The 22,786-nt window shown below is 45.1% G+C and overlaps 1 protein-coding gene across 5 annotated transcripts in view; it reads left to right on the top strand.

Moving 5' to 3' along the window:
- LARGE1 (LARGE xylosyl- and glucuronyltransferase 1) overlaps positions 1-22,786 on the top strand; it is a 486,966-nt gene that overhangs the window by 397,276 nt on the left and 66,904 nt on the right. For all 5 annotated transcript variants that reach the window (XM_019728420.2, XM_019728419.2, XM_074326275.1 and 2 more), the window contains 2 exons: positions 19,457-19,569; positions 21,409-21,534. In XM_019728420.2, the coding sequence (XP_019583979.1) occupies positions 19,457-19,569; positions 21,409-21,534 (239 nt within the window). The remainder of the gene's footprint in view (positions 1-19,456; positions 19,570-21,408; positions 21,535-22,786) is intronic.

Here is a 22,786-nt window from a genome sequence, read left to right as displayed (position 1 = left end):
TGGGGGGAGTGGGGCGCAAGGCTCATAACACCAGCATGGGCCAGGGAGCTGTGTCCTACACAACCAGACTGAGAAACAACGTCTTGAACCGAAGTAGCGGGGGGAGGGGGAGGAGGGGGAAAAAGACACTGACTTCAGTTCCTTCACAGTTACCTGTGTTAACCATGTGAGGTGATGGATGTGGTAATTAATTGTCTTGATCTTGGTAATCATTCTGCAGTGCGTATGTATACCGAATCATCATGCTGTAGCCTTTAAATATATACAGATACATGTGTTGACTATTCCTCAATAAAGTTAGATAAAATAACTCTAAAATAAAAGATCCAGGAGCAAGCAATTGCAAACAATTGTAATGCATACATGCCCAGATGGAGAAAGTTTGGGGGCTACAGAGAAGAAGAGGGTGCAGGGAGGTGTCTCCTGCAGTGGTTTATGTGCACCCCTGTTGCCTGGATTGAGACCCATTATCCTGTACTTTCCCTGGGGCTGGCACAACCCAGAAAAAATGCCAGTGACAGAGAGACACCAGCCTCCTAGTCTTTCCTTCTCCTTGAGAGTCATCCACCTTTATTCTTAAACACCCCCTCCCCCCACCCCTTAACCTTCTGAGATCTCAATTTCTGGATCTCCTTTTAGAGCTGACATTTCACCACAGCGGGTCAGATGTGTTTGAATCCGAAAGGCACAGAGGACGCCGAGTTATCCGAGAAGTCGCCCAGCCCACAAGGCAGGCTTTGTGGACCGAGCCCACCTGTGTTCGGCACCGGCTGCCCAGCGCAGTGCACGCTGCCCACTCTTTATGCTTAACGCAGGCAGCAAAAGAAGTGGAAATAATGGCCCTTGTAGAAACCATGGCCCTTGTCTTCAACAGACCTAGGATCAAGTTGGAGCGGCCATGCAAATATATTAAGGACACATTTAATTCTTAATCTTTTTCAAAGTCGATTTAATATCTTCCTAATGAAGGTCTAACTATTTACAGCAGGGCTGGCTGCGTGCCACATCTGGCCACCACCTGCTTTTGTTCGTGTCGAGCTGGGAATGGTTTTCACATTTCTAAATAATTGAGAAAAGAAAAAATCCAAAGCCAAGTATATTGTGTGGCACATAAAACTGATATGAAGTTCAAATCCCAGGGCCCATTAATAGTTTGTCGCCCCACCACGCTATTCATTTTTGTTTTGTCTATGGCTGTTTGGGGACCACTATGGCAGAAGCTGAGTAGTTGCAATAGACCTTTTGACTTGCAAAGCCAAAAATACATACACTGTCTGTCCCTGTAGGAAAAAGTTGACCAACCACAGTTTGCAGCGTGGCAGAAAGTACATGGCTTGGGGAATCCAGCAGACCCTGGGTTAAGTAGAATCTCTCCCGTGCCACTTAGCTTCCCACATTTGGAAAATAGAAATAATACATTCTTACTAGGCTGTTGTGGGGATTAAATAAGCTGTTGTAAATATAATTTAACACCCAGTGATCTAGGACGAGGATAGAGGCTCAATAAATATTGGTTGCTTTCACCTACCTCGATTCTATGCAGATATAATTTCCTATGTAGGTGCTAAAAGAAGGACAACGTCGCAGGAAACTGAATCCTGCTCTTAACTGGAGAGAGCTGTGCACAAAAGATAAAGGGAAAACGAATGGAACTGATATATTGATTGGATATTTTTCATGTGCCCGTCACCCCATATTAGATGCATTATGTATACCCGAGTCTTACCATGCTGTTAGAGTAGTGCCTGGCATGTGGTGGGGGTTCAGTAAATATTACTGAATACAGGAATGCATTTTCACAGTTAGCCCTCCTAGTAATAGGCATGGTTGTCAAAGCTTGGCTGATGGAATCAGGCATTCAGAATTATGTATCAAATTCCGCTCCTCCACATAACCTTGGGCACACCAACTTCTCTGTGCCAATGGCCTCACCTGAAAATGCACGTACAGGCCAACCTCGGAGATACTGCAGGTTCAGTTCCCGACCACCGCAATAAAGCATCGCAGTAAAATGGGTCTTAATCGCTTTGTTGGTGGAAGGTCTTGCATTCCATTGGTTTAAAAAAGAAAGAAAAAAATGCAACATCTGTGAAGTGCAACAAAGCGAAGTGCAATAAAACAAGACATGCCGGTCGGTAATGAGAAAAGATTGCATGGGCTTGTTGCAAAGAATGGCTAAGACTGAAGGCGTGCCAGGTAACTGTGACCCAAAGGAGGGAAGCCACGACAACTCAGCAAGGCATGACCTCTGTCCCACGTCAGAACACTGACGTTTGCAGACACAGGCATCTGACATCTTGTCTTGTTGGTGTGGTGGTAAGCAGGACACCCTAGCAGGGTCTGACAAGGGAAAGAATATGAGAAAAATTCCAAGATGCAAATCTGGCGTAGTGGCAGGAGTCAAAATTTAAGGGCAGCTTTATGAGCTGTGTCTTCAGGGAAGTGGACGCATGGGCTGTTGAAAAGAATGGGTTGGGAAAACCTGCCTATAGAGGGGGACAAGCCATTGAGTTTGCACAGACAGTCCCGACTTATGATGGTTCAGCTTTGGACTTTTCGACTTTACCATGGTGTGATAGTGATATGCATTCAGTGGAAACTGTGCTTCCAATTTTGAATGTTGATCTTTTCTCAGTCTAACGATATGAGGTGCAAAACACCACGTGATCAGGAGGGTAAGCAACCAGCACTCTACCGTATATTCATTGTGTCAGACGATTTTGCCCAAGTGTAGGCTTGTATGTGTTCTGAGACACATAGGGGAGGCGAGGCTGAGCTACGATGTTCGGTAGGTGAGTGTAGTGTATCAAATGCATTTTCAACTTACGATATTTTCAACTTAAAATTTTGATGGGTTTATCGGGACGTAACCCCATCCTAAAACGAGGAGCATCTGTATTTGGATAAGGCCAGGGAAATATATGTGCAAGAGTAATGGTGATTCATTCCTATTGAAGTAATGAATGTTCCCAAAGACTCCTTACACTGTGATTTTTACTGGTCTTCATTTAATCTAGTGGTTCACATAACCATAGATGGGTAACAGGGACCATCCATCTTCACAGAGGGCAATGGGAGGAATTCACATGTATCGAGGGCCCAGTGCTGTGTGAATATCACCAACTGTCAGGCCTTGAGCAGTTTCTCCGTGCCAAGCCCTATGCTAAGTACATGAAATTTCATGCTTTATTTCATTTAATTCTTACTCCGACCTTTGTAAGGATTACATGATTTATTAAAAAATCTCACTGTTAATCAGAAGCAAAGCCAAGATTGGAACACAGATATTTCTGTCTTGAAAGCAGATGGTTCCTAACCCTGTGGTGCTTTATGTATATGATCTGTTAAATCGTCACTCCCCACCTACGAGGGAGAGAGGGAGGGAGGGAGTTACATGTTGTGATTACACCCTAAATAATAACCAGGATTCTGTGATTGAGCATATCAGGGACAGACCTTTCTGAGGAGGTGACATGTTAGCTGACACCTGAAGGGTAAACTGGAGCCAGCCATACACCTAGCCTGGAATCAAGAACACAACAGCCAAGATGTGGGCACTAGCTTTCCTAATTCTGGAACTGACTGGAGGGGCAGGGGCAGGCGTTACTTGAACTGGCTACTGGGGAGTTAGGCAAAGGCTTCCTGGGCTGTTTCATGATGATATTATGTGGTTTGGATCTTATTCTGTAACACGTAGTCAAGACAGCACCTGGCTGAGAACATCGAGGACCTTTTGTATAGTATATAGCAGCAATTGTGACTACTGTACAGTTCATTTCTATGTATCATTCCTTGTCCAATGCTAATTTTGTAGGACCCCACCTTGCAATTCAGTAAGTTGTTTATTAATGCGTTTCGTTTTGCTTGGTAAGCACAGTAAGAGTAACCACACACACACACCTCTGATTCTGTCTCCAAATAGTCATGATTGAGGACTTGGATAACTGGCGCAAAAGGGGGTGCTAGTGGCCTTTATTATGCAATCAGTATTTCTTAAAGAAATATTTGTATCCTTTCATTTCCCCTCGCTCTGGCCCCTCATGGCTCCTTCTAACACCTAGGTGGCGTAGCTCCTGTTAATCCAGTCGGTAAGAAGTCCTCTCCCACAAACAAGACAGCCTGTGGGTTTGCCCGAGCCAGGCTGCCAGAGCAGATAGGCTCATTCATTAGCACAGGTTCAGACCCCAAAGGGTTACCATGACTGCTGGAGTCACTTTCTCGTAAATAGGGGCCTTTGTGTGCCTATGGAAATAATGTTAATAGTCCTGGCTAACATTTATGGAACACTTGTTATGAATGTGATATTTCGAACGGATTATTATTTTATTGAACTTTCACAGCAGCCCGGAAGGCAGGCAGTCCTTGCTGTTCCTGCCATATATCAGCTCACTCAGGGCCTTTGCACGTATAGCTGATTCTGCCCGAGTCCTTCCCCCGTATCAGCGTGACATGCTCCCTGCCTCCTGCAGGTCTTGGCTTAAATGTCACCTTCTCAGAGAAGCCTTCGGCAACTGCTCATTTCGAATTGCAACAGGTCCCCCGCCTGAGCTCTTTATCTCCCTTCCCTGCCTTCTTGTTGCCATCATATAAGACTGTGCACTTAGCCCCACTTCCTCTGTGTATTGTCTTTCCTCTCCTATTAGTATACAGGCTCCATAAAGACAAAGACTTCTGTTTTCAGAAAGGCGTCCAGCACCTAGGAGACTCTCAACAGATATTGGTTGAAGACAAAAATAAATGTAATATTACCGTAAGCATTTTACAGGCTAGGAAAGAGAAGTTTACAGAAATTCTTAAGGTGCCCCACGTTACACGGGAAACAAGTAATGGATCCAGAATTCCTCTGCATCTCAGGACTCCAAGTCTTCACAACGCTCCACTGCCAGCACTTGGCCGAGCTGGGAACTAAGGAGACAAAACTGCCTCTTCATCCCATTAGCATGTTCCCTGGAGGTTGGCTTCAGTGTAACAGATTCACGTTAATCGACAGGTTGTCTCTCATCCCTCTGCTCTAGCCAACTGTCCAGCGTTCACTCCAGTTTGACACCAATGCAGGTCTTGCTACTACTACTTGTGTTGAGCAGACTTGCCGTGTGTCACGCACTGTGGCGGAAGCCGTGGGTACAGAGCCCATGAGAGATACAGCTGCCCTCCAGGAGCTCACAGCTTGGTGGCACAAAGCATCTACAATAACTAAATCTTAAAGTCCCAGTGTAGTGTCAGTCACATAGTCCTGTTTTGCAGCCAGTTACCTGTACTCCTTTTGTTCTAATTCAACTCATTGACAATGGTATCGGAAAATGCGTGGGCTTGGGAGCCAGATGAAACTGGCTTCCTCTTACTTATTTGTCGTTACTTCCTCAGCCTTTCTGGGATGTTCTACGCAGTAGAGGTAATGGACATACGTAGCACCGTGTGTGGGTCCTGGGAGTTGCCAGTAGGGGGCTGCTGCCATCATTGTTAGTTATCAGTGTCATCATTTGTCACTGTCGTTCAGCGGCTGAGCAATGAATTCAATGCCTACAGGTCAATCAGAACAACGTAGTTTGGGTTTAGAAATCTATGCCAGGTAATAACAGTAGTTTATTATTTGATTAAGACTAGTCAATATGTTAGTCACTATGCTCAATGTTTTATGTATTCCTCACAACAGTCCTGTGAGGCATTATTAAAACCCATTTTTACAAAAGAGTACATGGAACCAAAGAGCAGTAATTATGTCACTTGCTCAAGGTCGTGCAGCTAGTAAGCATGGAGCTGACATGGGGGGTAATACTCTTAATCTTGGTGACTTAAGAGGAATCCAAGTGTGGGGTTTGAGAGGTGATTGTATACTTGTCACCATTCTCAAACCAGTCAGGAAAGCAACAAAAAGTACCAAAGCTGGAGTCAAGAAACTTGCACGCAATTCCTAATTCTGCTACCGCGTAAGCTTCCTAACCTTAGCCCATTGAGCTCACGTCTGTGAGTCTTGGTTTCCCTACCTATGGAAATGAACAGATTGCTCTTGATGGTGGCCAAGGGTCCTTTCCACTCCGTGGGCCTCTGATTGTGTGAGACGGCTCGTTCATTCAGCTGCAGTTCTACCAGAGTCAGCACACCATCCCACTGGGGTCAGAATGACCTTGGCTGAAATCCCAGCTCTGCCACTCACTAGCTCAGTTTCCTTACTTGTAAAATAAGCGTAATCATCCCAATTTCGTGGGAGAGTCCAAGGAATTAAATAACATTTACGTAGTGAGTAGTCAGCTTTCCATCAAGGAATAGGTCTCATCAGATAATTCAAGGTACTTGAACAAAGGCACTGTGCTGAGGTAAATGGGCCGCCCGAGTGAACAGGGATGCTGACACACCACAGACGAGCAGGGGCAGCCAGCTGCTACCAGCTCTGGGCCAAGAGCGGTGTATTAGTTTCCTGAGGCGGCCATAACCAAGTGTACCACAGGCAGGGTGGCTTAGGCAGCAGAAATTAATTTTCTTGCAATTTGGTGCCTGGAAGCCCAAGATCAAGATGTTCGCAGGGTTGGTTTCTTCTGAGGTCTGTCTTCTCCTGTTGGAAGAGGGCCGTCTTCTCCCTGTGTTTCCACATAGTCGTCCTGCTGTACGTGTCTGTCCAACTGTCCTCTTTCATAAGGACGCCAGTCATACTGGGTTAAGGCCCCCCTTCATGACCTCATTTTAAAGTAACACCTCTTTGAAGACCCTGTCTCCAAATGCAGTCACATTCTGAGGTACTGGGTGGGGAGGGGTTAGGACTTCAATATATTAATTTGGGGAGGATACAGTTCAGCCCATGACAAGAGTCAAAGGGAAGAGAGAATGCTGCCAGAAGCCAGTGAGAGCTGGGAGCGTGGAGGAGGGCTGCCCAGCAGAAACGGAAGTGGGAAAGGACACAGGCACTCTGGAAACCCCGCCAACCTTGGTAGTGCACGCTCCCTTTCCTCCCACGCACTAGTCTGGCTCATGCTTCCAACCAGGAAGCAGCCCCCAGGGATCCCAGGTGATTGGATCTGAATGGATGAGTCTCCTGGGGCACAGAGGGAGGCAGAGAAGGACAGAAAGTGCACCTGAGGTAGACAGACGGAGAATACACAGCATAACACCGGGCACAAATGAGGCGCTCCTGAAGTGGTAGTTCTGTCCACGTCATAAATGGGGGGCTGAAAGGGGTGAAAGCAGAGAAGGCTGTGAGCTCTGCATTCCTCACTGGATTTTTTGCAGTGCGTGCATGCATTTTCTTGGAGCCTGTGAACGAGTAAAAGATGAAAAGATACATAGTATGCCCTTCCGTGTGGGCTTGCTTTGTTTAAGTTTGAAATTGCAAAACGCTGCTTGCCCTTTGTGCAGTCCGTTAGCTCAGCAGTTCATGCAGGCTCCAGCTCACGTTCAGCTGGTCAGAACTGCTTGGCCATTGCAGCCGTCTCGCCCTTCTTGGTAAGCAAATGAGACATCATCTCGTGCAGCAGAGCATCCAGCCAGACTAGTTGAAAGAGACAGGCTCATTATTTGTAAAACGTTAAAATCTCCATGCCAACAAGCTGGTCAGCAGATCTCACTTCTGTTCAGAGAGTAGTTATTTTTCAGTACCTGATAGAAGGTCTGTGGGGCTCCAGACCCCTACCCCCCACCCCCTGGAGGGCTTTGCAGGCCTGTCCTCACCTCTTGCATCTGCCTCTGGCTTTTCTAAGCATCGTAACATGCTCCATTTCGTTTAGTGCTCATTTTAAGACCAGAATCTTGGACTCTATGTCTTTTTCTCCTATACAGCTCCAGAAAATATTACTGGGGAGACGCACTGGAGAGCCTTTGATAACTAACTACTTTAACTACAGCGGCCTGGGGGTGCCAGAATGTCTGTTCAGTATCTGTGATCTCCCGCTTTCTGGTGGACTACTATGACAGGCTGTCTTGGCTCAGCGCGGGTCCTGTACGAGATTTGATCTGCCCCTGCGTGGGAGGACACCCAAAACCACAGCCCCATGAGCACTGCTCCTGCCTTAGGTTTTTCTTATCCGCTGGCCACCTGAAATGGGCAAAGTCACTTACCTTCTATGATTTAATAAGTATCTGAAAAATTGTCCAAATCTGGAAAATGGCAATAATAATTTTGGCCTAAAACAACAGCCTAGGGTGTTTGGGAATCACGGTACCCTTGTGTGATTCCTTGAGACAGAGGAGACTTGGGGTGTTGTCGCTTCTGTCAACTTCCTAGGACTGCCATAATAAAGTACCACACACTGGATGGCATACACAGAAATGTATCTTTCACAGTCCTGGAGGCTGGAAGAACACAGTCAAGGTGTTGGCCAGACCACACTCCCTCGGAAGACTCTAAGGGATAATCCTTCCTCGCCTCTTCCAGCTTCTGGGACCCCCCACATGTCCCTTCGCGGATAGCAGCTTAACTTCAGCGTCTGCCTCCATCTTCACGTGGCGTCTTCTCTCGGCATCTGGTTCTAGCTCTTCTTATAAGGGCACCACCCTAATTTAGCAGGGCTCATGTTCACTTGATGACATCTGCAAAAACCCGATTTCCGAACAAGGTCCCATTCACAGGTCCTGGGAGTGCGACTTGAACACAGGTTGTGGTGGTACCCAGCGCAGTCCACAGTAGCACTTTTCCTCACCTTGTTGTTTGCAAACAACCAGTCCCTCTGGTTAAGAGGCACTGTTTGTAGAACCTCCTCCGGTCTGCACAGTTGACCAGGAATTTTCCCCCTCGTTGGACAAATGCGTCTAGAAGGAGGAAGGAAAACTGGGATGATTATTAGAGGGATGTGGAGAGTGAGAGGAGGAAGAGAAATAAAGCACAGGGAAAAGGTGAGGGTCTCAGGGGGCCCTAAGCTTGGTTTTCTTATGTTCATTATTTTTCTTTAAGCTTTATTCCTTAGCTCCTGAATCTCAGTTTCCTCAGGGAAATGAGGGTGGTCGCGGGACATGGATTTGTGAACCTCTGAGGTTTCTTCTACCATAATATTCTTTGATTCCACAAAAAAAAAAAAAAAAACCCAGCAAAGTGGGCAGCGAGCACCACCCATCCGGGAAAGTCCAGCAGCATTGAGCAGTGGGTTTCTAGCCAATAAATACAAAGAACTCCTGCAAACTGGCAAGAAAACCCAATAGGAAAAGACTTGCACAGGCCCTTCCTAAAAGAGGATACCCGCATGGGAAGTTAACATCTGAAAAGATGCTAAGCTTCATTAATCACTGCAATTCAAATTATAATCTATAATGTGATACCACTACATACCTACCCAGTGGTCTAAAATGCAAACTCCCAGGCCAGCACTAGTATTCCTCAGAGCGGATCAATTGGACCTCACATACACAACTACTAGAACGGAGAAATAGGAAGAAGCATTTGGCAATGTCTACTTAAGCTGAACATATGCAGTCCCTGTGTGACCCAGAAATTCCACTCCTAGGTGTGCACCCATCAGAATGGCATACATATGACACCAAAAGGCATGTTCGAGAATGGTGATAACAGCTTTGAAACTGGAAACCACCCAAATATCCACCAGCAATGTAGTGGGTAACTAGGGTGAGCTATAGTCATATTATGGGTTATTACACAGCATTAAGTGAACAAACTACAACTCCATGCAAAAATGTGAATGGATTTCAGACTTAGCTGTGGGCCAAAAGGCCATTCGATTTACGTAAAATGTAGAAACTGATAAAACTAAACTATGGTGTGAGAATCCGGGATAAAAGGTTAGTGGCTCGTGTGTAAGTCTAAGGCCCTTGACCGAGACAGGACTCTTAGTTTCTTAGTGACATTCTGTGTCTTGGTCTGGGTTCTAGTTACAACAGTGAGTTCACGTTGTAGGAATTCATCAAGCCGTCCGCTTATCGTCTCTGTACTTTTCTGAGTGTATATTATACTTAGATAAGAAGTTTGCCTGTAGAAGCACAAGAATACAAATCTTCTGCAAGTCTTGATTAAAAAGCGTTTGCCAGTTACCAAACCCTTTACGTTCTTAGTCCTGTCACAGTCTTGGCCAAGTACATTCTGGCCAGTGAAAGAAGAGGAAGGGTGAAGTTTTATTTTCTTAAAGGACCACACCCCATGACGGGAGAGCTGACTCCCGCCCATTTCGAACCAACCCTGCCTGTCCGGAGCACCCCTCCCTGCTTGAGTGCCCATAGCACCTCCAAACTCCTGAGAGCAGGATCCGCTGTGTTTCCCATCTCTGTATATCTGGTGTCTGACACGTAGAAGTCACTGGATACATATTTATGGAATGAAGGCGTGAGCGAGCACCAGCCTTTTATCAGATCTGAGCAGTCCTTTTTACTCCATCCATCCACACTTTCAAAAATCCCAGCCAAGTCACGGAAGGCTTCGGGTGGAAGGATTTCCATTTTCTCTCTCTGATAAAGAACTTTTGGGAAGGAGGGGAAAAAATGTAAAGAGCAAAAAGTAGAACATTTAATTTATATGATCAAAAGTGAGCCCCAACTGAAATCAACAGAGGATTTTAAATTAAGTGGTTTTTAATAAACTCACCTTCTATTGGGTCATGCATGAGAATTCTAGAACTTCCAAGCAGAACAGAGGAAAATAATCATGATTAGCAGGGTCATTCTCATAAACATTTCCAGGATGAGAGCCCGGTGTTCTGAGACTCCTCCACAGAAGCCTGCTCAGGGCCCACCTAAGGTTTCCCTGCTTCAAACCAGCAAAGCCACAGGAAACACTAAAGGACTAAGAAACAAATTTCCTTTTGCATGGATTGTTCCTTGCAGGGCAGGTGGAGAGCTGAGAAAATGCAGACAGAAGCCAGTGAGGACTCAAACATAAAGGGAGAAGCAATATGGTACCAGACTCCTGGGGGGAAGAGGGGTCATGCGCATTGATACTTCCAACACTGTTTAACTTTATTTAACCAGCATCTCCTAAAGTTAATTAACTAAGTTAACCCTGCTTCCCACAACACCTATTAGCATTCTGCAGAAAGCCGTGGAACACACTGGGGGAAACTTCGAGTTTAGTAATAAAAACTTTAATCTGAAACCGGCTCTGAACTGGTCCAAAGGAGGCTCATTGTCACTTTGAACCTCAGTTTCTCCTTCTGAATTAAGGAAGCACGTGGTCTGCATTGGCCAAGCCAATTCTAGCTGTATTCTTTAACTTGGCTAAAGAATGAAAGCAGGCTGCTGAGAGAGGGAGGGAGGGAGGGAGGGAGGGAGGGAGAGAGAGAGAGAGAATGAGAGAGAGAGAATGAGAGTAGTTGCAGAGCCTCCCCTTAAAAAGGAGGTTTTCATAATGCAAGCTTAAGGTATTCCCTTTGCTAAAATAAAAATTTTCATGGGTCCTCCTTGCTTGTGGTAGGACACATGCTGAGAAATTAGTTGATGAGCTCAGATGCCCAAGAAAGGCGATCTCTGTGCCATGCAGGAGGGAAGGTGGACATAAGGTAGCTTTGAAACAGTGTGCTGAATGTTTCTTGGCTTCAGCTGGTGACCCAAGCTCATGTCTGTCAGGTCAGGCCCCACCTTATGTATGCAGCTTCAGTGTCACACAGGACTGCCCTGCCCTTACTGGCCTTAAATGCTTGGTCTCCCTTCCGGAACTTTGCACAGGCTCTCTGGTTATGGCCTGTGGTCTTCTCGGAGTCCTTCAGACATTTACTTACTGTCCCTCTAGGAATTACCTGACTTGTTTTGGCTTTAAGCCATTGATTCAACTAGGTCTTGCCATTTTTAATAACATGCATGTCCACAGACACCAGGAGGCAGCCTGGCTTGGTTGGAAGACCAGAGATCAAAGAGTGAGACTCCTCCTGCCATTCACAAGCCATGCGTGAGCCTTCGTTTCTTTATGTCTAAAATGGAGATCATTCCATCTACCTTGCAGGTTTGTTGTAAGAATCCGAGGCCATCTAGGTCAAGCACCTTGTTTCCAGTGTCCAGCAGTTGCTTGATAAACGGACGGTATCATCAACATGGTTGTCATTTTAGGTGTATTTGCAGTTCTCCCCTTTGCAGTTGCATTGGTTAAAAATCATTATCTGGCTCGTAAAAAAATCATGACTCCTCTCTCCTCTCTGCGTTGACATCCACCTTTCTTTCCCTGCCATCTTGGCTTCTGAGCTATTGCTACATATTCCTTTAGGGAAGAAGAGACGTTACCCTCTGATCCACAGATGAAACACCCTACCACTGAACCAGATGTTCACAGGAGAAGTCTTTGATTTTTAATTAATTTATTCATTTATTTATTTAGTGTTGGCCTGTTAGGCTCCCAGCACAACCGCGGAAAGTAAAGCCCTGCCCGCCCGGAGCACCCAGCCAGCTCCCTGGGGAGTTCCTGTCACACGGCAGGCACCTGCCTCTGTGGAGAGCACTGGTGTCCAGGACCAAGAGCTCGTTCCGCCCACCCAGACCCTGACAGCCAGGATGGAGATGGGTGGGCCAGGCAGCAGCAAATGCCAGGCAAAGGCCAAAGTCAAGCTTTTTGGCATCACCTTCCCCCTGACAGCAGGAAAGCCGTGTCACAGGCTGCCTTTGGGACATGCGTTCCGAAGCCAAATCTGTGTTGTGTCAGCTTGAAAGGGCCCCATTTCGGAAGGAACCATTTTTGTCATTTGAACCAGTGTTCACCTAAAAAGCTTGCTCCCCCAGTGCACGCATGCACAGAATCTGTATTAATTCTAGTGGGAGTTACGCAAGTTGAGTAAATGATAATTAGGCACCTTAATGAGGAAATGTATGGTGTTAGTCGTCCTTATTTATCTGAGCTTTCATGTACCACTTCATATTTTCAAAGCCCTTGACAATCGTATTTAGGGTATCTCCCCAGCCCCATAGGAGTAAGGTCAATAGATAGGGTTACGCTTCTCTTAGAAATGTAGTTTTTTGGCTCTTGTACAATCTGGGTGCAAACTTTTAACCTTTGAAGAAACCAGCAGATTCTTTTATAAGCATCTATCTGTGTGGTTATATTTAACAGCCGTAGCTGCTTGAGAGCATAATTTATGCACATAATTTTCCTTGTGGTGGATTTTCTTTCCTTTAACATTTTTTTTCTTCCTGTGGGTTATATCCCTTAGATGCCACTTGCAATAACCCCAAGGGACATCATAATCACACTGGTTGTGACACCACAAGCTGTCCACTGACAGAAGACTGAGAAGGAATACGAGCCTGGAAACAGTTCACAATTTTTAAGTGTCTAATGCATTCCACACACGGGATTTTTAAGGTTTTTAGAAAGATGAGTGAATTCACCCTAGTAAGTGAATTACTAGGTATGCACGTTTATTGTCAATTAACATTTCTCAGTTTAGCAATAGTAAGTACTGGTCCTACTGTACCAGATACTTTTTGTTTTTATGTCGTGGGATTTTTACTTTGAGGTAAGAAACAATAGATCACGGCATGTACCAGCTACTTCTAAAGATACATTTTTTTAGTCGTCGTAGTGATCTTAAAGTTGATTTGGGGTTGCCCGTATTATTATACAAATATGGAACTGGAGCTCAGAAGCCCAGTGATTTTATTTAAGAAATATTGCTAGTATGTGAGACGGTCAGGACGCAAGCCGAGGTTTCTCGTCTCCAAATCCACTGCAGTTGTCATGTTACATGCGGCTTCCTCTTCCGTGATAGGTACAAAAATGCCGGAGTTCCAGAATTCCTTCTACTGCATCGGCAGCATGAGGATGCCAGGATGTTTATTGTACAAATGCCCTGTGGTTACTTATAAGTTTAGGAGCAAAGACAAATGTTTTCACCCGTGTAGACAAGTTGACGCAGCCTCTTTTTTATTTTCTTTTTTGGGGAGAAGACGGAGAACTGGGTCATTACCTCTTAAGGTCTGCTGTTCAAATGTGGTGGAAAATATTTGCTACCTGATAGGCATGCAGAGCCCTGGAGGGAGAAGCCTGTCTGGTTTGACCTTCACATAATCCTCTGCATCCTTTATGTTTCAGTTTAGACATCGTTTATTTCAGGAAGCTTTCCTCTAATGCTTCCCACACACACACACTCAGATCTCAGTCCGTTTGCCTGTGCCGGCTCCCATGGTTCTTACCACATCTCGGATCTGTCACCGTGTTTGGCATTTTCTGGGTTTCGCGTCTTCCTTCTCTATTAAGCCTTACTCCCCGAGAACAAGGACTGTGCTTTATAAACTAAGTCCCCAGTTAAGCTAGTGACTAGAACCCTAGGAGGTGCTCAAAACATACCTCTGAAATGAATTACAGAAGAAATCACTTCTGAATGAGGACACGTGGTTGAAGTCCAGACAGGGTCCCCATGGGTTTGTTGGACAATGTCAAGGGCAGTTTGCATATGGCCAAGCGGTGGGTCCTGGCAGCCCTGATTCCATGACCTCATGCTGGCTGGGTACACGTTTGGCTTTCATGTTTAGCATGAAGCATTCTTTCAACACATCGAGACACGAAGGAAATGCATCCCATAGACCTTGCTGGCATGGGACACACAGCCTTCATTGGTTCTGATGTTCTAGAGCAGGGGTGTCAAAACTGCGGCCCGCAATCCATTGTTAATTGGCCCGCAGCAAATTCCAAAAATATATTTAGTTTACTTAAATAAACCAGGTGAGGCAATACGTACTTCGCCTCGAGTGAGTGGCCCGGCTGTTTGTGTATTTTACTGCATATGGCCCTTGGTGAAAAACGTTGAAAAAAGTTTGGACACTCCTGTTCTAGAGGAAGACCCTTTTGCAGACGGAGCAGTGGGAATCACTTGCCCGCACGATGACACTGGAACAGTCTTTTTAGCACCTCAGCTCCTGTATCCATCGAAAGGCCACGATAACCACGAGCCTGCCTCCTTTCTAAGGAGGTTGTACATCAGGAGAGACAAGGATACTGAAGCTCAGGGATGCAGAAGCGGAGCGGGAACTCCGTGAGATTTGTGACATGGTTGCTCATGAATTTTTATGTTCGTTTTGGATTCAGATTCTTGGTTGAATCGGGGAATCGAGAGTAGTATATTTAGTAAACTTTCTGGGGTTCTGAAGAGGGAACCAGGATGAGTATGGGCTTTGTCGAGTTTGCAAAGACAGAGGTAGTTACGTAGCAGAGTGCCATTGGGCCAGTTCTGCTGGAAGGAATGGACTGATGAAAGGGGGAAATGATTCAGATGGACCTGGCATGCCAGGCAAAGGACATGTGTGGCTTATTCTTTAGACCAGCTGAGATACTGGAGGCCTTTGAGCCTGTGAAGTGACCTGACAAAGCAGCGGTTTAGGTTGGTTTTTCTGAAACAGATTCGGTTGTGGTCGCTCCCTTGCTTAGAATCCTTCACTAGCTCCCGGTTCTCCTCAGTACCACTTACCAACTAGTGTGTCAGTCATGGGTAACAGATGTGCCAAAATAGTGATGCCTTCAACCGGGGGGCACCTGAGTGGGACTTGGGGCATCTGGAACCCCTGGACCAGCCCTTCCAGCCACAAGCAGCTTCCTCCTTAGCCCCCAATAGGTTGTAAGCATATCATCTTCTGTTTAGGAAGTGCCATGAAAATGGCTGGAGAGCATCTCTTTTGCATAGATATAAAGCCCTTCAACATCCGTTCCCTGCTCACTTGTTCACACTCGCATCCTGGCATTTGCCCCAAAGTATTCCATTTAAGCCATCTAGCCGTCATGCACTGTCGTTCCTGCATAGCCCAGTGTCCCCACCCTGCCTTCGCCCATATTTCCGCAGACGTCCCCACCTTGTCTGCCTGACCTAATCCGAGCCCAGCCTGACCTATGCCCCTCCTGTGTTCCTTTAATAACCAGTACACATCCTCAGTGTCTGCACTCCTTTCATTGAATCGCAATGGTTTGCATGTCTCCCACAGGCGGGCCTGGCAACAACTCTGTGTTATACACGCAGGAAGTACATGCTGAATTTATACGTCAAATAAAACCCATGAGATTAGAAAACGTAGGGAAGAAACACGCGCACAAGTCTGTTTCACTTAGTTTGCGCACAATAGGTGCTCAGTGAACAACTGTTGAATGAATGAGTAAAAGAAGAGACGCAAAAGCTGTTTTCATGGAGAATCCCTGAGACGTGGTGATGGCTTGAATGCACGAGAGAAGGGAGATGGAGTGATTCTAGATGTTTCAAGACAAGTAGTGCCATCAACACAGCAGTCCTCATGCAGCGTTGGAAGCTGTACCTTGGGATTAGGGTGTTTATTACAGCATTGTTTATAACAGCAGAAACAGAGGAAACAGCGAAATATCCCTTGGGAGGGGGATGCAGAAGTAAATTGTGGTATATTTACATGATGAGTAAAGTGCTTACAGTAAATAAACTAGATATTGACATCTTAAAATGGTTAAAACCTAAAGGCATAACATTGGGTGAAAAGGTAAGTTAGAATAGAAAATACATACTACAAAACACTCTAAAAACACCAAATATTGTTTATTAATATATGCATGGGGAATAAAAGTATGAAAGTGCACATGGAAACGGAACCCAACCTCCTCAGGATAGAGGTTACCCTGGGGGACTGGAGGACTAGAAAGAAATAGAGGAGCTTTTGATTTGTCTGTAATGTTTCATTATTAACAGCAAATGTGGCACTATATTAGCATTTATTAAATCGAGGTGGTGTGGATTTGTTATTAGTTTCTGCACTTTTAGGCTGGTTTGAAATAGTTCATCCTTTTAAAATTAAATTAAAATCACAAAAGAAAAGGCTGGATCGCTGGCAGAGTGATTTCTGTATTTAGTCTTCTGTTCTGGACACCCCCCTCTTTTCAACTAGCCTGGCAAACAGAGTGGAATTCCATCTGCCACTTAGAACTCACCAAGTCTTAACACGATTTAAAAGCACCAATTCTCAGTTCAGTCTCCAGAGATGAATAGATCTACCTTGGACCTCTTTGGAGGCTTCCAAATGTTCATTAATATCTTTCACCATTGTTTACAGCTTCTATTACCCATCCTTTCCTAAGTATTGGAGCATCTATCCAACCTAACTGGAATTAGTTTCTGCAATAAGATTTAATGAAATTCTCTTTCACTTGTTTAACTGGAATCTCTTTGCTTGACTCCATCACTATATTCTCTTTGCTTGTAACTTCGTAAATTTTTCTTTCCATTCCCACCAGAAGAAGCCATCAGATAATATGCTTGTGGTGAATTGCACTATTCCCAAAATTGCTTTCCTGTTTGGGGAGCAATTTTTGTGTGCTGAAGCTAGCTTCCACTGACGTAGGAGGGCCAACTATACACATTTCCTCCCAGTTGGTGTTCAGTGCCATCATATTGGTAGCTTGAAATCAGCCATGATGGGTGTATTTACACCATGGAAATGGGCAAGTGTTACAAATCCAGCTTTTGTTTTTGTTTTTTGCTTGGAGAGCTGGTGGTTAAACATTCACCAGCCTCCTGCGAGGGGGTATGACAGTTTTCTGAATTGTACAGGGCAAACATACATGCAAAAACCAAAAAGGAGAAAGTCTGTGGCCTGCGTCACCGAGCCCCAAAGAGGCATTGCTGGGCCTTACATCTGCGTGGTGTAGTCAGAGAACCTCTGGCTTTGGAGTCAGGCAGATCTGAGTTTGAGTCTAGTATAGCTAGTCTTGTACTGTGAATTGGTAAGTTCTGACTTAGCCCCTCAGTGTCCCCACCTATTGAATAAGGATGACAAAATATAGTTTGTACACATCTTGTGAGTGTTAAGTGAAATAATATGTGCAAAAAACCTAACAGAACAAAGGAGATAAGCAATAAGTATAATTGGCCTTTCTGACTTACAAGTTCAGATCTCTGTATTATCCCATTCTTCTCATAACCATGTGTGTGTGTGTGTGTGTGTGTGTGAGTATATGTATATACGTATATATGTATATACAATATTTCCCCCAAAACAAGACCTAGCCAGACCATCAGCTCTAATGCATCTTTTGTAGCAAAAATTAATATAAGACCCAGTCTTATTTTAATATAATATAAGACCGGGTCTAATATAATATAATATAATTAATACAATATAATACCAGGTCTTATATTAATTTTGGCTCTAAAAGACATATCAGAGCTGATGGTCCGGCTAGGTCTTATTTTGGGAGAAACATGGTGTGTGTGTGTGTGTGTGTGTGTGTGTGTGTGTGTGTAACTTTTTTTAAAATTTCAACTCTAACTGACCAAACACCTTTCACTAAATGGTGAAATGGTGAATATACTTTTTCTCCAAATATGTGCCACTAGAATAAGTAAAACGTCTCTGTGTTAACATTTATGTGTGATTTGGGGAATCAGTTTCTTTCCAGCAATCTTAGAAATATGTATATACTAGGTATCAACTAAGATCATTTTTCAACTACCTGGCTTTTTCTCCCTTGACTGGAACGTTCCGCTGAGCAAAGCATCCTGAGGAGGATGGATCTGGGAGCCCATGGGTGCGACAATTCCATCCACCAAATTAATTGCAGTGGCCTCCAGGGAAATTCTCTTGGCTTCCAAATGCTGTGCTCTGTGCTTTCTCTACTTGCTCCAACTGACCTGGTGGAAGACAGCTGCTTGTGAGCCATTTAGCTAAGCCAGAATGCACTTTCCTTGTTAGACTTCTATTAGTTCATTTTTTTTTTAGCCTGAGTAATACATTTAGTTGTTTTAGCATGTTGGAAAATGCAAAAGGGTATACAATGGCAGTTTCCCTGACTACACAATTCCCCATTCATCCAAGTCACTCCCCATAAAAACGAACACCAACAAAAACAAAGAAGGTGGAGAGGAAGAGGAAACAACCTCTTCTTATCAATTTTTCATGACACCGAAGGCTTTCGGAGCTCATCTTCGAGATCCCACATCAGTACTGCCTTCACCATAGTTTACGTATGTGTTGATCTACGTAAAGAAGAGTCTTAAAACCAGGAACACGAAAATGCGCTCCTATTGCTTGTCAGTAAGTATGGAGCAAATTAGCAAGACTCACCCAGAATCAAGTCTCAGAGGAGCTGCTTTTTGTCTATAAAGATAAATGGCATGTATTGTACAAATACCATCCATCAGCTAAACCTAGGTAGGTTATCATATCTCTGGGGGAAAACATAGCAGAAAACCTCATATGCATATGGAATGTCCTGAGTTTCAGGTGCAATGCTAGGCTTTCTTTAAAATTATTGTGATAAAACACACATCACATAGGTACACCATTTTAACCATTGTTAAAAGCTTACAGTTCAGTGGCATTAAGTATATTCACATGGCTGTGCAACCATCACCACTATCCATCTCCAGAAAATGCTAGACTGCTTTGTCCATCTCATTTAGTCCTTGCACCAGCCTTTGACGTCTGCATGAATGTTCTCCATACAATGAGGTGTTGCCGAGATATTGTTTAAAGTCTCATAATGAGTAACTGGCAGAGCCTGGAATCGAAGCCAGGTGTGTTAATCTCCAACACAGGTGGACAGGTGAGCCTAGCTCTGTCTTACTGTTGGTTTTTTCATCCTCCCTCCTATGCTGTTGCCCAGGGGTGATCTTGCTGCTTCTGGATAAGCTGCGGAAGATGAAGTGGGAGCAGATGTGGAGGCTGACTGCAGAGAGGGAGCTGATGGGCATGCTTTCCACGTCCTTGGCTGACCAGGTAAGTGGCCAGGTTAGAAGATACGGTTATTCCTGAGTACCCTGGTTCTGTTCCTCAAAGAAACTTGAAAGTAGCTGAGCCTGCATTATTTTTCTGCCCATTGTGTGACTATACACTTGGATAGCTCTGCTTTATTCAGCCAGTCTAAGCCAGTAGCTCAACTTACCAGTTTATTTCCTTCGTTCATTCATTTGTTCATTCAGCAGACTTTCATGGCACAAAGTGTATGCCAGGGACTGTGCTCAGAAATAGGATTACAGAGATAAGGATGCAATCCTTGGCCTCCGAGAGCTCATAGTTGATGGAGGCAAACATAAGGAAATGATCACTTGATGTGTTATGAGGAGATCGCCATCTTCATCTCAGGGTAGAGAACACCCTGCCTGCCTGCCCCCTGCGACTCCAGAATGCCACAGCATATCTCCCAGACAAGGTTTCATTTGTCTTTCTGGCAATAAAGTCTAACTTTTAAAGCAAAGCCTTTTGCTTAGACCCGATCCTTAAGGGAAATGCATTTAAATAGAAGGGACAAATCGCCTGGCTGGAGGAACCAGTTTTTAAGCCAAGCAATCTGAAAAAGTCCATAAACTCCACCAAACTATTAACATAGAATCATAAAAACCCTGTTTCTCATTTTTGCTAGGAAATGCGGGGGCCCGAGCCTTTGATCCTGGATGTCCCAGGCTCACATGTTTAGACTTTGAGTTTCCGATGGTGTAAATGGCCATCGTGAGATGTAACGGTGATTTCTCTGGCTTGTCTGCTTTTTATCCTTTCCTATTCATCCAAGAAGCAAGCTCCCTCTCTGTGTTTCTGTTCAGTGTTCAATTGTCTGAGTCGTTGATTTCTTGCAAAGTTTTCTAACGCAGAGGAAACAAGAAAATCTTTGGGGTTACTTTACTATTTTTTTGTTTTAGCATTGTTATTATGCAGTATTTCCCAAGTAGCCAGATACTAATTTCCTGTTTCAAACATGAGCTATGGTATAATGAATGAGTTAAAAATTACCCTGGTAGCTGTTTTAAACCTGAGGGGAAATTCGTCCTCCATCATCATATTTTCAGTCAGGTCACAATGACTTGAGTATGTCCCCAAAAGCTAGAATCAGATGTCCATGCCCCATGAGGATAGTTTATTCAGCCATCTCCTGCTGCGGAGGCCCATGACTCACCTCCTGGCACCTCCTGTCAGCAGCTAGTTAATAAGTACGGCCTGGTGAGGGAGCTCGGAGAAGAGCTCGAGAGAGGTAAAGCCCCTTTAGCAGAAGCCCAGGTTGGCTTGGGAAATGGGGGTGCCTACCCAGGAACCATGGCCCACAGGAAGCGAAGGCACATCCATCATTGAGTCCGCCAAAAGCCCCAGGAAGAGCTGCTGAAACAGGATCTATAATTTGTCTCAGCCCCAGAATGAGCAGAGCAAATTGTCATCCATCGTGCAGTTTCCTCTCCAGGAGGCTCAGGATGAATAACGCGGGGCTCCTCGATGAGGTGGGAAGAGGGGCGGAAAAGTGACTTCATTTATTATACGCCGGCTCCGATGGGAAAGACACTCCCTTATCAGCCCCACATACACATGCCATGTGGCACGTAATGAGACCAGCAGGACCCATGAGCTCCAAGGCAGCATGGGGCATTCCCCCGTCTCTATCCAAACATTATTCCTTGGTTCCTAGAGATAAAAGGCAAGGGAAGTGCCCCATGGTGGAAGCCAGCCTGTGTTCTGGGCAGGAGGCTCATGAGGAATCCTCTCCTGCATAGGTGATACAGCACCTAGAGAGCCAGCGTCATCAGCGGAGCTCACCTGACCGTTTTGACTGTGTCTCTGGCTTTTATCCCCCAGGATATTTTCAACGCCGTCATCAAACAGAACCCCTTCCTCGTGTATCAGCTCCCCTGCTTCTGGAACGTGCAGCTGTCGGACCACACCCGCTCTGAGCAGTGCTACAGAGACGTGTCTGATCTAAAGGTACAGTAGGGACGTGTCCCCGGAGGGGAGTGAGGTGCCCTGCCACGGCAGAGGGAAGCTGGATTGGGGCGCACCCTTCAGGGGGATGAATGTCTCTGAGCTTTGTGTGCAGTGTGGTGAGAGCGATAAGGGTGCAGAGAGCAGAAAGAATGTGCTTTCCTTCTTCTTTTTTTTCCCCTCCTCTTGTTTGGGCTTTCTGAAAAGCATACGGCCTCCCAGCATAAGAACCCGCTTGTGTGGTTATTCTTGCCACCTGCTGCCAGCTGTTTTGGTTCATGTCAGCTCCCAAAACCCAGTCGTATAATTCAAACAAACATTTATTGAGGGCCTACTCTGTGCCGGATGCTGCAGATATGGATATGAATAACGTACTTCCTACTTTCAAGTCATTCAATGACTTAGAAGAAGGAAAAGTGGAAAAAAAAAAAAAAAGACAGGTACTAGGATAGGTGTGTGTGGGGGTGGGGGTGGATGCAGCATAAATGTCTCATTCTACCTCGGGAGAAAGGACATAACAGAAAAGCCTTCCTCACTGGTCTCTAGGTACCAAACAGTGGTGGACCCAGCAGTAGAAAGACAAAGAAGACAGGGTGTATCGGTTATCTACTGCCACAGACCATGGTGCATAACAAACTGTGCTAATAGTGGTGGCAATCAACAAGCATTTATTTAGTTGATGAGTCTATGGGTTGGCTGGATGGTTGTCTGATTTTCACGGGTTTAACCAAGGGTCTCTGGTCAGCTTCAGATAGGATGGCTGGTGGCTGAGGCAACTTGGCTGTCCTCCAGGGTCTCCCGTAGCCCATCAGTAGGCCTGTCCAGCTTATTCTCATGGCAAAGCAGAGATTTGGAAGAGGAAGGCTAGTGCATGCAAGGAAACTTTGGGTCCTTATTGCTAGCGTTCTGTTGGCCAAAGTAGCCGTATGGCTGAGCCCAGAGTTAAGAGGTGTGTCAGAATTCGCTACCTACACTAGGAGGAGTGAAGAAGTGACCTCAGCTATTAAATGACAGATCAAGGATTTGAACCCAGGCCTGTCTGACATCAACTGTGTTTGCTGCTCCAACTGTATCAAAGAGGAAGTAGATACATGCATTCATAGGGAGTCTATTTCATTTAAAATTTATGTTCATTGCCCATGTGACACTACAGTAATGAGAATTGCAAGTGTAAAAAGGAAAACAGGAGTGCAAACCTTGCTTTCCTAGTAAGTCAGTCTTTTCTGATTGGTTTCTGGTCCATGCCCATCCACAT

Source organism: Rhinolophus sinicus, linkage group LG02, assembly GCF_036562045.2.
Source record: "Rhinolophus sinicus isolate RSC01 linkage group LG02, ASM3656204v1, whole genome shotgun sequence".
Lineage (NCBI taxonomy): Eukaryota > Metazoa > Chordata > Mammalia > Chiroptera > Rhinolophidae > Rhinolophus > Rhinolophus sinicus.
The sequence above is the reverse complement of the archived record's forward strand: the minus strand, read 5'-3'. Positions and strand labels throughout refer to the sequence as shown.